The following is a 12,725-nucleotide window of genomic DNA, read 5'->3' as shown; positions in this document are numbered from 1 at the left end:
AAAGTACCATTATGCTGCCACTGTTATATTACTTTTATAGTACGAACGATACATTATATAACTAAGACCTAAATGAGAAGTAGATTTTACTAAAGTATCAGATACCAACACTCGAGGATGGATCAGAGTTTTGATTAATGAACCAGTGCTTCATTAACTTTTTATAGTAATTTCTTAAAGAAATGTTTAGTAATATTAATAAGGAGGTGTCCATCAATGAAAATAATAAGTAAAAAATAATAACATTTTGAGCTTATGACAAAGTGAACTTAGACTATCCCCAAAGAAATAAGTTCCTTCTAGACCTATTAAATAAGTTGTTGGAAATTTTGTCATAAAAAAATTTACCCAAAAGATATATTTACTCAAAATAAACATAATTTTTTAGTTGAAGCTATAGAAGGAATTAGGTCTAGGAAATTTCTTTAGAACATAATTTACTAACAATTTCCTATGTGTATATTATATAAAATAAAAGATTTAAGCTTGTACATATAAAATTTTTAAGTATTACATAGTTATGACGCAACAATGATTACTTAGGTAGATAAATATTATTAAGCTTCACTTTCTACTAAAATTTTTCCACAAATTCCCAAGATAAGCTGAAAACATACATTGAAACAATATTTGTATAAATAATATACCTAAAAGAAGACTTCGGATTTTCTTAGGTCCCTTTTTTATTTCCAAATAATATAAAGCAGCATTGTTTATAATAAAAAATATTTAGAAATATATACTGATTCAATATTGTACTATTAAATACAAAAAAAAAATTATTGAATTAACATCATGACTATTTAGATGTATTGTCCTATATAACCCGACAACTCTAAACATATCCTAAAACCGACTTTAAAATACTTTAAGTCTGACAAAAATCCATCTATTTTAGACCTAAATATGACACTATCGATATATCTTATCGTCGTATTAAGAATATCAAAAAATCAAAAACCATCCTCGTATGGGTATGAATGAAAAATATGTATAAAAGAATTCTTTACGCTTCTCTAGATTTTCTATGATAGTTAAGCGAAAAAAGTATAGATTATTCAGAAGGGTTAAAAGGATAAAACGTTACGGGTTGACCATTTTGTTTGCATGAGTTGTCAAAGAACGCCGACTTGGTGACAAAAGATACCTTGTTGTTGAAATTATTAAGTACCAACCGGTTTATGAATTTACAGAAAACAATTTCTGGACGAGTACTTAACAAAACTACTTTCATACAAATTACAGCTTCTGAGATAAAAACGACTCGAAGAGGGTAGTTTTTTGATAAACAAAACATAAAAACGCTGTTTAAAGGGTGTTTTTTTATCTGTTTACTAATTATTTTGGCTCCTGATGATGGTGACATAATAAATTTAATTTTTATTTCAAGTTATCAAGAATAAGTTCCACCTAGAAATATCAAAGAAAGTGTTAAAAGTATGTCGGCGTAGGTGAGATAAAACTTGGGCACTAAACCAAGTAAATGTAGTAAAAGTGTCGTTTAATCTTTACTGGTTTAATTTAGGTGAGAGTGGTATAAAAAGGTTTCAGAAGATAAGTTGGATGATATAATAAATAAAGTGTTTTTATGATAAAAGTTTTTTATTTAGAAATAGTTTAGTTATAATTAAGTTAATTAATTAAAATTGTGTCTCTTTGGTTAAGGCTGTCGCGCCGTCTAAAAATTATTATTTCTAATTAGTGATTTAATGGGTTTTCTACTATATACTTGCCTTTTATATTTGTCACTGCCTCGAGGTCCCATTTTTGTTGTTTTCCAGATCCGAAAATGTCATATATTACTACAGCAAAAGTTGCCACGGCTGATGCTAAAAAGAATACGATTTTCCATTGTTGTGGATTACTCTAAAATATAAAATTTATTAATACATATTGTTCTTAAGTAGTAACTAAATATTATTTAAACCTCTTCCGTCACAAGGTATTGCACAATTAAAGGAGCTAGTATAGCAGAAAGATGTGAGAATCCATTAGTCAATCCCATTAAAGTTCCAGCAAGATTTGGCGCTAAATCCATATGGTTTAAGGACCAGCCAGACATATTGGCTGATATAACCCCTACTGCAACTATTAACAAAGCTATTACTTGTATTGGTTGTTCAGGTGTAGTTAACCCAAGAGCTACAAGGGCTAATGCTGGAACCAGTAAGCCTAAAAATAAAATATCAAAAAAAATTATTAATTGGAAATATGTTGGGATATAAAGGCTATGCCAAACTTGAGGGTTACCATTGGGATCTCGAAAATCATAATTTTTTTTTTTATACTTTTAGTACGATAAACTCAATAGCAGTTGGTAGGAACACAGTTTGAAATACTTTTTTTAGGAAAACGATTACATTTTCATTTTTATATTTTAAATGTGACACTAAAGGAATAAAAATATGTACGAAAATATGAGTTATTAAAATTGTTTTTTTTTCTATATAAAACATTCTATAAGAAGAAGAAAGAAACAGGCTATAACTTTTTTATTTTTAAATATAAGTTCTTTTAGGAAAATGTATTTTGAATAGGTATATGACTACTACTTAGAAAAACTACCCCTGACGAAGTCATTCCCTAAAAACCACCCTAACTTTTTTTTCAAACGGCACCACCCCTTTTGTCTAATGTTTGGAATACTTGTAAGACTATTAATTCAATTTCATAAATCAGGTGCACAGAATACCCTTTATTGATTTTTTTATGCCAACAATGGTTTAAACACTATTGACACTAGTTAAAAATTATCAGAGGCATAGCGCCAATTTTGAGTCTGCAAATAAATTTGTTTTGGCCTTAGTATATATGTATAAGGTATTTTTAAATGCTATAAAAAATATTATGTCCAAATACATGTATTCTTTAAATTGGCAATATCCCTTTTGGTTTTCTGTTAATATTAGTATTCAGTTTTGTTGCCTTTTGTATATGTTATAAATATTTTAGTTCCCTAGCTTCCGCTAACTAGTTTTGCTATTATCTCGCGTAATGCGGGAACTTCTTATTCCAAATGAATATGTCGATATTCTTCATATTTACCGAGAGTGTAGAAAAAATTGTCGTGAAGCAGAAATGGTTCATCAAGAACCTTTTCCTAATCGTCCTACACCCTTATATAAGTTGTTTTCAATATTGCAGCAAAAAATGCGCACGGAATTATTCCCAAATTTTAAATTATCCCATCATGAGATGGCAGTAAGAAATAAGGAAAATATTATAATTTACTTTTAATTTATGACAATTCCGAAGTTTTGTCACATATCTGTTAAACTAATAAAAGTAAATGTCATTATAATGGGATAGTTATTAGATATAATGCACATTATTGGTCGGAAAACAATCCCCGAGGGATAATGGAAACTTGATTTCCAACTATAATTGGCATGAACGTGTGGGTCGGTGTATTTAATAGATATTTTGTTGGACCGTACTACGAAGGTACCTACATTAACTTCAAGGGGAATTTCAATTTTCTTCAAAATTCACTGTGTGAACTATTAGAATGAGAAGACGTGCATATTTACTGGTTTGGCAATAAAATGGTGCTCTACCCCATAATGCCCAAATTATTGCAGATTAATTAGGTAGTAGATTTCCTCATAGGTGGATTGGAAATAAGGGTCCTAATTGCTGGCTCCAGATATTAAAAGGATATTGTTCCATGATTATTATTTAAAGGATATTGTTTATCAACGACGATCCAAAAATCTTGAAGAGCTTAAAAAGCAAATTCGTGAAGCCTGTCAAACCTTTACTGCAGCTTGCACAAGAAAAATCTTTCGGCGCTATAAAACTTGCGTGGAAGCTGACGGAGCTCAATTTGACGATTTAATTAAATAATAGATTTAAATTTTGTAAAACAAATTAATATGATGTTAAAAAAAAATAAATTAAATTTAAAAAGAACTTACAAGAAATAATAGTGGTGCCACTTGGAAAAAAAAGTTAGGGAGGTTTTTAGGAAATGAATTTGTCGGGGGTAGTTTTTCCAAGTAATTTTGGGTAGTGGTCTTATAACTACTAGATATACATTTTATTTAAAACAACTTTTTTTGAATAAAAAAGTTACAGCGTGTGACGTTGATTGTGAGACACCCTGTATATGAAGATTTAATGTAGAAGAGAATCAATATACATATGTTGACTTTTTCTACTATTAATATGGTCAAATGAACTCCTCAAAGTCCACATCTATTTAAGAGCGGAGAGCTCTGGATGTATTTGCTTGTGAATTTTTTGATCATTACAGCAATGAGCAACATGATCAAAATTTTTGACTTTTATGTCTTTTTACCCGTAGTGGTCTTTAGATTTGATAGAAAATATAATTAGTGACTTCTAGGATCTAATATAAATTATCAAAAAAAGAATGAAGTTTTTGAGATAGTCATTTAGACTTCTTTGGATCCATTGCTATATCATACGTCACCATTTTGTTTGGTCTTTAGTATCTTACGATCTTTATGCCATAAGCGTATTTGATCCGGTTCCTCGCATTTTTGCTTAGAGATTGGAATGGTATTGAACTGCATCCTTACATTTTCTTACATAAAGCATTAACTTGGTCTTTAGTGAAAATTCGCCTAGTAGATAGCCAAGGTTATTGGCATTAAGGGCATATCTCGGTTCCCTTTACATCACTATACCAGCCAGAGTATTTCCTGTATTCTCGTGAATTGAATGAATGATTGGCTAGCAAGAACAATTAAAGATAGCTATTTAAGTCTCTTGGATGGTTGAATGTCTATTTATGGTTCTATTACGTTAAATTGCAGATATATAGTAGTAGTTTTGGATTAAATTAGGTTCAAAGGTTTCTTCGTTCCAAGTCTATCTAAATCTAAATCTAGAGGCACACCAATGCAAATGCATTTATGCTATTGCTAATGCTTCAGTAATAGTAAAGGCTTTGGCAAAGCATATGCTTTTACCTATTATCATTAGCTACTACAATATTTTATTTGTGTTTTTCTTTGGTCTTGGAAAGGTCTCACTTAAATTACTTGAAAAACACTTACTTATGCTTATATTATGTTATAATTCATCAAAGCATCATCCTTACCGTTGACCCAGTAAATCACTTATTTTTCCTAATTTCTTTGTGACCCTATATGGATACCCTTCTCCAGCACCACTATGACCTTCTTCCAGCAGCTCTAAGATACGGCATTTAGATATCACAATCTGTTTTCTTTCTTCTTTTTCTTCGTGATCCATGATGCTTCGCTGTAAAATTTCTTAGTTTAAGAGGAAGGAGTGGACCACTATTACCAGTAAGATATCACTGTCGAGAGGTTTTTCACCACTTCTACCAAGGTCGATTTTATATAATCATTTTTCAGTTTAGGATGTATTATTAATATGTGTAGATTATTATCATAAACTTTAATGAGCTAAACGTTTCGGTAATTTGGTTGTCTATCTCCCTGTGCATTGATTATCTTTGATTGCAAATAGTATTCACTTGTATAAAGCATTGGCAGCTTTATGAGTTTGCCCAGCACGGTATTTAGTACTTCTGCAGCCTATGTGCCATTTTCAAAGAACAGTTTCTGTTTTCAATACACTGAATATACAAAAGATTTTCTCTGTGTTTTTTACTGAGTTATTAATTTTATTTTTTTAAATATCTCAGGCTGTCATAGACATAACACATTATAATAACTTGAAATCTATATATTTATACTATTATTATACTTTTAGCATATTTAATAAATAGGTGTATATCAATAGAAAATCCGATGACATTGCTGCTAAAAACCCTTTGCGAAGAAAAAAAATTTAGAGTTTATACATAGGTAAAAAAAAACGTTTATTCAGTTTCGAATAAACGAGGTGACCATTTACAATACTAGAAGAATAATTTATTTTATATTTTGGGACTTTTTTTTCAAATACCTAGTCAAAAATGTATTATTTTTTTTAAAATTCTAAAATATGATAATAAGACTCAATAAGTTGCTAAAGCAAAAAATGTATTGGCTAAAATAAATTAATTCTTGCTTCAAATATAGTTTAAGTAAACAATTTTACTTACCAATACTAGTAAATATTTTTCTACCAGTTTGAACTGTAACTAATTTTTTGTTAATAATTGTATCTGATAATATACTAAAAACAAAACTTAGAATCCATGCAGTCAGATAAGGTAAGGATGATAAAGCACTGTTCTGGAAAATAAATGATTTATTAGCATTATAAAAAAATGCATGGTATTTTTATTTTAAATTTTCATTGAACCTTACGCTCTTAATATTAAAATTCATAACGTGATCCATGTAACTTGGTATCTGGCTAAGCAATGTCCAGAAAATATAATGATATCCTAGCTGAATAGTGAACAAAGCCCATACAGGTGGACAGGTAAATATGGCTCCCCACGGAACTTTTTTCGGCTAAAAAGTTTATAGTCAGACCAACGAAATAAACTAAATGTTCACTTTACTCTATTTAAAGGCTTTTGCTCCAAACTTTTTTCTATATAACATTTTTCAGCACTGGAAATAGAGGGATGATCAGCCGGGCAATTATATCCAAAAAAAATAAATAGTATACACCATATTAGTCCCAATGCACCATAAAGGTAAAATAATAGAGGCCAGCCATACCAACTAGCTGATATTATTCCCGAAAGCAACATAGAAATTACAGTTCCAAACGGGCCAGCTAAAATACTTATTCCATTAAGTACATACTAATTGTATACAATTTGAGATATTATTACTTTCTAAATTTCTTACCACCAAAAGCAAATGCACCGAGCCGACTTCGTTCCTCCTTAGGTACCCATTTACTTAGTTGGTTTGTAAGGGAAGGAAACAAAAATCCTTGACTAAATCCTTGTAATGTCCTATTAAAGCACATTCCTATCGAACCAAACCTTGCAGCAGTGAGAGGTATAAATAGAGTTAAAATAGAATTACAAAACATTGAAGCTATCAAAAACCATTTTGCTCCAAACCTGTTGGCGACGTAACCGGCAAGGATTTGAGGCCAAATATATCCCCAAAAGAAGGAAGATAGTATTGAGCCTTTCTGTTTCCAGTTGTAAGTCTAAAAAGAAAATTTGTAGCAAATGTTTAATTTTACAATGCGCACTTACAGGAACATTTTTATTGGGACTAGCTTTTGGGTCAGTCATAGCTACAATAGTCACAGATAAGCTGACATTAAAGCCAAACGCCGTGACAATCATGATGAATAATAAAAGGACCTGCCAGTGTCTAATTCCAATTAATGGTACTGTAAGAGTCGCTGTGTTAATGGAAATATTTTTACTCTCAATTTATAATTTAAATTTTTTTTCATATATACAAGCGGGAAGAATGCACTAAACTCCAAGTGCGTGATCATTGTCCACGTGAAAATAATTTAAAAATCACATATGTTCTCAAGATTTTCATTTGTTTTTTAAAATATAGCGTAGTAACAAATAAACAAAATTTCCTGAAAAAAATTGTCAAGCTTTTTTGAATAATTCATGTCTTTCTTTGACAAATGCGTTGAACTAGGGCCTTCTGAGTATCGACTTTCACTTTCGTGCGGATAATATATTTGCATCCCGATGTTTAGAGAAACTTCTGTTAGTAATAACTCTAGATTAACTTAGTTCGCAAAAAAAATAAGTAGTTTTCTCCTGTCAGATGATTTTTTAAAAGTGTGGCCAATAAAACTATCAAACATACCACACCACACGTTTATTGAAAATTTGCGCTGAAAATTAGGTTTGACTGTTGCGTATGGATTTTCATCTGATCGTGCATGTGAGTTGTAAGTATTATTGATGCCACCACGGGTAAATGCGGGGTTAATTCCTCGGTAAAAAGGATGCGCCACTGGGCGACTACTATTTATCCAACGGCAAAATTCCATTCGCCTAACATAATTTTCCGGTTGTAGGTCATGTACACAATGTACAAGGATATAAGCTCGTGCAACATGTTGACTACTCTTTTTTGTGGAATGCACAATTGAGTAAACATTTTTCATCATCTCCTACCGGAATATTTTCTACTTCTTTTTAACCTTGTCAAGTTGCTCATTCAGATGTAAAGTTAGTACTGGGCAGCAGAGTTTCGGTCTCGCAGAGTTTGTTAAAAATTATGATAAACACGTTTTTGTATGGATTTCTCCAGTGTGGAAATCGTCGTCCATATTGTTGAACAGCAGCTGTAACATTCCCATTTTACAAAAACCGTAAACAAAAACCATATTTGCATTTTCTAAATTTGAATACATATTTTATACGAATTTAATCGTACAAACTCGAAAATAAGAACTGACACTGATACCAACATATATCAGAAGAACAAGATGGACCAAACCATCGTCACCCTCACAGCATTCGTAATCAGAAGCAGTAAACTATTTGGAATATTTTAATTACGCTATAAATTAAACATAAATGGAAATTGGATAAACACATGAGTTTTTTTTAATTTACGTGTAAAATACTCACTTGAAGTTTGGTGCGTTCCTTTCGACTCATCCTGTATAAATAATTTATATAAAGCAAAATCTAATAGAAATTTTTGATTTTTTTCAGACTTGATTTTGATTGCACATTTTCGATAAGAAATGGAGCTGGAATGTTCTAAAAGAAAAAGTGAATTGAAATTTACATAATATCTTTCAACAATTTATTAATAATTCTTTAATGGTTAACTTTGATAAAACAGATTGAATGTCACATAGATGACTTCACAACTCTCTCCCAATATACCTTGAAATCAATATCTAACAAATACTTAACTATACTCTATACTCATACTCTAAGATAAAATTTAAAAGATTTATTTTAATTTTATGGAATCAATGTTATACGGTTATAAAGCTAATGAGTCTACAAAAGGATCAAATGCTCACAAAATATTAGCTCGTTACGAATTTGAGCCTATGCATTTTGGCGGTCTAGTGTGGGAGAAGAGCTTCAGGGCGGAAGGAAAAAACTAGAGGGAAGAGAAGGCTGGATGCTTGCTCCATCCATCGCGCTGGAGCTAATCTACAGGAAACGTCTTGTTTCCCCACTCTGGTACTCTCGTTTCTCATACACTTCCGCTGTTACATTCTGCACATGTTCTGCATCCGCCTATTTCGCACTTATTTACGTATTTTTATTTACGTTTGACAGGCGGGCATTATTATCATAAATAAATATAATTCAACTTCTACTGCTTCGTTCATGCACTTGCCTAAAGCAATAATTTTTCTTATACAACCGACAACCGCGCATCACCTAATATTATTTGGGCAATTATTATTGACTTTAAACTGACCATTGACACCTTTTTATATAACGAGTCAGTGTGTATTTTAACATTTAAATTAAAAACAACTTTTATATCAAGTAGCTTAGAAGATATACAGTCAGTTTTTGATGCCATAAATGATACTCATGTTATTAACTTACCCTTAGGGGAAATATTACCGATAATCGCAAATTTTAATAAAAATGCTATTCTTGATTGTATTAAATCATCAAAGGATATTAATAAAATTAAACATGTGTTATCCTAAAAAGTTTTTAAAATGTTGATGATAACAACAAAGTGCATGCTTAAGATTATATTTGTAAACAATAACCATAATATTTTCATAAAGATGAAAAAAATATATTTTTAACCTATGCTCGAAATGTGTCTGGTTTGTTAAAAAATCATAAAAGATTTGTGACGTTGGTTTTTGATGAAATCTCACGTAATCTCATCTGAGCACATGGCTCTACATATCTTAGTTAACCTCTGGCATAATATAGTGAGGCAGATTATTGAATGTTCACCTAACTACCCTAAAAGTACTTATATAAAGTATAAATAGATACTTATAGAAAGAATATACTTTAAACAAAATTACATAAAAAACGTATTCCTAATATATTATAATACACTGCGCATCAAAATTAACGCATAATCTTACAAATTGATTTTTTTCCAATATTTTTACATCCACAAAAAATCGATATTGGTTATTTCCCCTTCTAACGCTTATAACGGCTTAACAAGGATCTCTCGTACTGATTATTAGGGTGTTTTATATCTTGGTCTATCTGACTGAAAATTTCTATCAATCTGAAATAAAGGTCATTCAAGTTGTTTCGAAGTCTTGGCAACTGTTTCATTGATCTCCCCATCAGATCCCACATGTGCTCTATTGGATTCATATCCGGGCTTTTGGATGGTCAATCCATGATAGCGATTTGGACTTCTTAAAATTACTCCTGTACCACCCTTCTCACATGTGGTCGCGCATTATCGTGGATAAGCAGAAAATTATGTCTATCATAGGTGCAAATAGGACCACATGATCTTCAAAAATGTCTGTAACGTACCTCTTTGCAGTAAGCCGTCCTTTATCTACAAGTACTAATTCAAAAATTGTAATTCTTGCACGAACATGGCCTGGTCGTCTAATGTTGCTACCAGTTTGTACAAGCTGATTCAAAACTCTGGAGATGGTTGACTGAAGTGAAATGGATGAAATTCGAAATGGAGAAATATCAACATAAACCATTTTTGTTTTTGTTTGTTTTTTTACCTCTAAAAAGGTTTGCTTATAATTCATCGAAAATCAACCGTCAATAGTCAAGTTTTAACAATACATGTAACATGTACTTCTATAGTTTTTAGGAATAAAAAATATTTGAAATAAGACATTTTTTTAAAATTATGCGTAAATCTTGGAATATATACATATGTTGAAATTCCTTAAAAGTAATATTTAAGGAAATAGATCAAGAAAAAAAAAAAACTTTATTATATCTTTATTCTAAGAGAAAAAAAAAAGGAAATACTAGATAAGACTGCTCTAGAAATCTTGTCTGAGATTTTACCGAATTATTTTAAATTAAATACTAAAACACAAACTAAGACTGATACCTGAACTATGATAACAGATGCCTGAATGAAACGAAATGAACTATGAAACGATAACCTGATTTGACAAAAAAAATATTATCGATCTCATAATACACAAGTTGTAGCCTTTCTGTCTTTGTTAAGTTTCTTGTATAGTTTTTTTATAACATACATTTTTCTGTAGATTGAGAGAGTCAGCATATCATCTATATGATATAAAATATGGACCTGGTTGTAAAACTTGTCTACTTTTTCATTACAGATTCTGAAGAATATATTATTTTTCAATAATGTGTTTCACTAGATTTTATAGAAATTTGCACTAGGATAAATATAATTAAAAGTATCAATGTTAAACCACTTCCAAATAATGCAATAACTATAAATTAAAACGCAATTTAAATATATAATGATTTAAGTTTACAACAGCAACTCATTTTCAAGGCTCAAAATATATTTAGCGGATTGAATAAATAATAAGGTAAATTACGTTTTTAATATAATTTAAGACTTTTAGTAAACCTTCTCGTTTCGAAATATATTAATATAATAAAAACTAAATTAAATTTAAATCCAAGGAGAAACTTGAGGAATAGATCTGAATTGTACTTGCAGTCGTACAAAATACGGATAGAATCTATATATCCCACCAATTTTGGACAATTAATTTTTAAATCCTTAAAAAAATCTTATTATATAATTCCTTTATTTTCTAATTTAAATATCTAATAATTATGTTCAGGCAAGAAAGTGTTGAAGTAATTTCAATACTTACATTTTATGCTGGTCTCAATATTCACGTTTTGCATAGGCATATAATACATATGTTTTTGTGAATTTTCAACTTTCCCCATGGCTATTTTTTATTATATTTATATTAAAATTACTGTCTTTTTTTAGGTATAGCCAATGTTACCTTATATTAGCACAAATACGTCAAATCCAATCTTATACTTTAATTAAGCAAAAATATCTAAAACCATAAGTCAACAGAAAACCTTGAACATATAATAATAGCTTTATCTATATAACTTTATTTGTATTACGGCATTAAAAAATCTAATAAAACTATATAATACATAATATTACATATAATAATATGTTATATACATATAATATAAAGTTCTGCGAAATTTATGGAAAGTTTACCTGTAAAGAAAAATAGAAATAATCGGTTACGTAGCGTAATTTATTGTAAAATACGACTTAAAGTTATCGTCATACAAAAGTGTTTGTGTGCAAAAATTAACAAACATTAATCAAGCCGTTAAGTCTAGGGTAAAGGAGCTTTTACCAAAATGCAAAAATCACTTCAATATCCATTTTATATGTTCTATAAGTTGTGAATCACCTGGTATAAGTATTTTTTTAGCATCGCAATATGAATTTAGTTTTAATCTCTTGCGCCTATTTGTTCCACTTGCTTAGGATTAAATATTGTTAGTTTTACTCACTCGTTTTTTAAACTATTGATTGGATCATCTTCTCTTGACCAGATGTGATATTTATGATGCCTACTTTTTAAGAGAAAGCCAGCAGGTTTTTTTTAATATCTCGCTCGGTGGATTTTGGCGTTACGCAATTAAAGCTGGGAAATTATAAAGAAAAAGTTTTAGTTAAACTCTTCTTTATTATGGTATCACCTTCGTAGGCTACTATCCTGCCTGCACTTTAATAACCTATGTCAATTAAACCAAACCTAGTCTACCTAACTTCTTGCTTGGCAAGTTTATCGCCTTAATCATTACCCTTATAATCTATATAGTCTGGTGTCCAGGTAATTATCACGTTGTTTAGTGCTAGTTAATTCGGAGTAAAATTAGTTTCCTGACCTGTTTCTGATGTGACAATTTAATTATCTAAAGC

The 12,725-nt window shown here is 30.3% G+C and overlaps 1 protein-coding gene across 4 annotated transcripts; it reads right to left on the bottom strand.

Annotated features, from left to right (window-relative positions):
* Positions 1-1,583: 1,583 nt before the first annotated feature.
* On the bottom strand, positions 1,584-11,828 carry LOC126735549 (putative inorganic phosphate cotransporter). 4 transcript variants are annotated; one of them, XM_050439585.1, is made up of 10 exons: positions 11,635-11,827; positions 7,109-7,248; positions 6,968-7,059; positions 6,731-6,886; positions 6,452-6,680; positions 6,252-6,401; positions 6,044-6,176; positions 1,928-2,172; positions 1,734-1,866; positions 1,584-1,678 (listed from the first exon to the last, which is right to left on the bottom strand). In XM_050439585.1, exons 1-10 carry the CDS (start codon positions 11,711-11,713, stop codon positions 1,641-1,643), a joined length of 1,395 nt encoding a protein of 464 aa, XP_050295542.1. In that variant the 5' UTR covers positions 11,714-11,827; the 3' UTR covers positions 1,584-1,640. The 4 variants fall into 4 exon arrangements, with proteins under 4 accessions (XP_050295542.1, XP_050295540.1, XP_050295541.1 ...); XM_050439583.1 differs by having other exon boundaries at positions 6,731-7,059; XM_050439584.1 differs by having other exon boundaries at positions 6,452-6,672; positions 6,747-7,059; positions 11,635-11,826.
* Between the last annotated feature and the right edge of the window lie 897 nt (positions 11,829-12,725).

The sequence above is a fragment of the Anthonomus grandis genome, chromosome 4 (genome assembly GCF_022605725.1).
Source record: "Anthonomus grandis grandis chromosome 4, icAntGran1.3, whole genome shotgun sequence".
In the NCBI taxonomy this organism is placed as follows: domain Eukaryota; kingdom Metazoa; phylum Arthropoda; class Insecta; order Coleoptera; family Curculionidae; genus Anthonomus; species Anthonomus grandis.
This window is presented reverse-complemented; position numbering and strand designations above follow the sequence as displayed.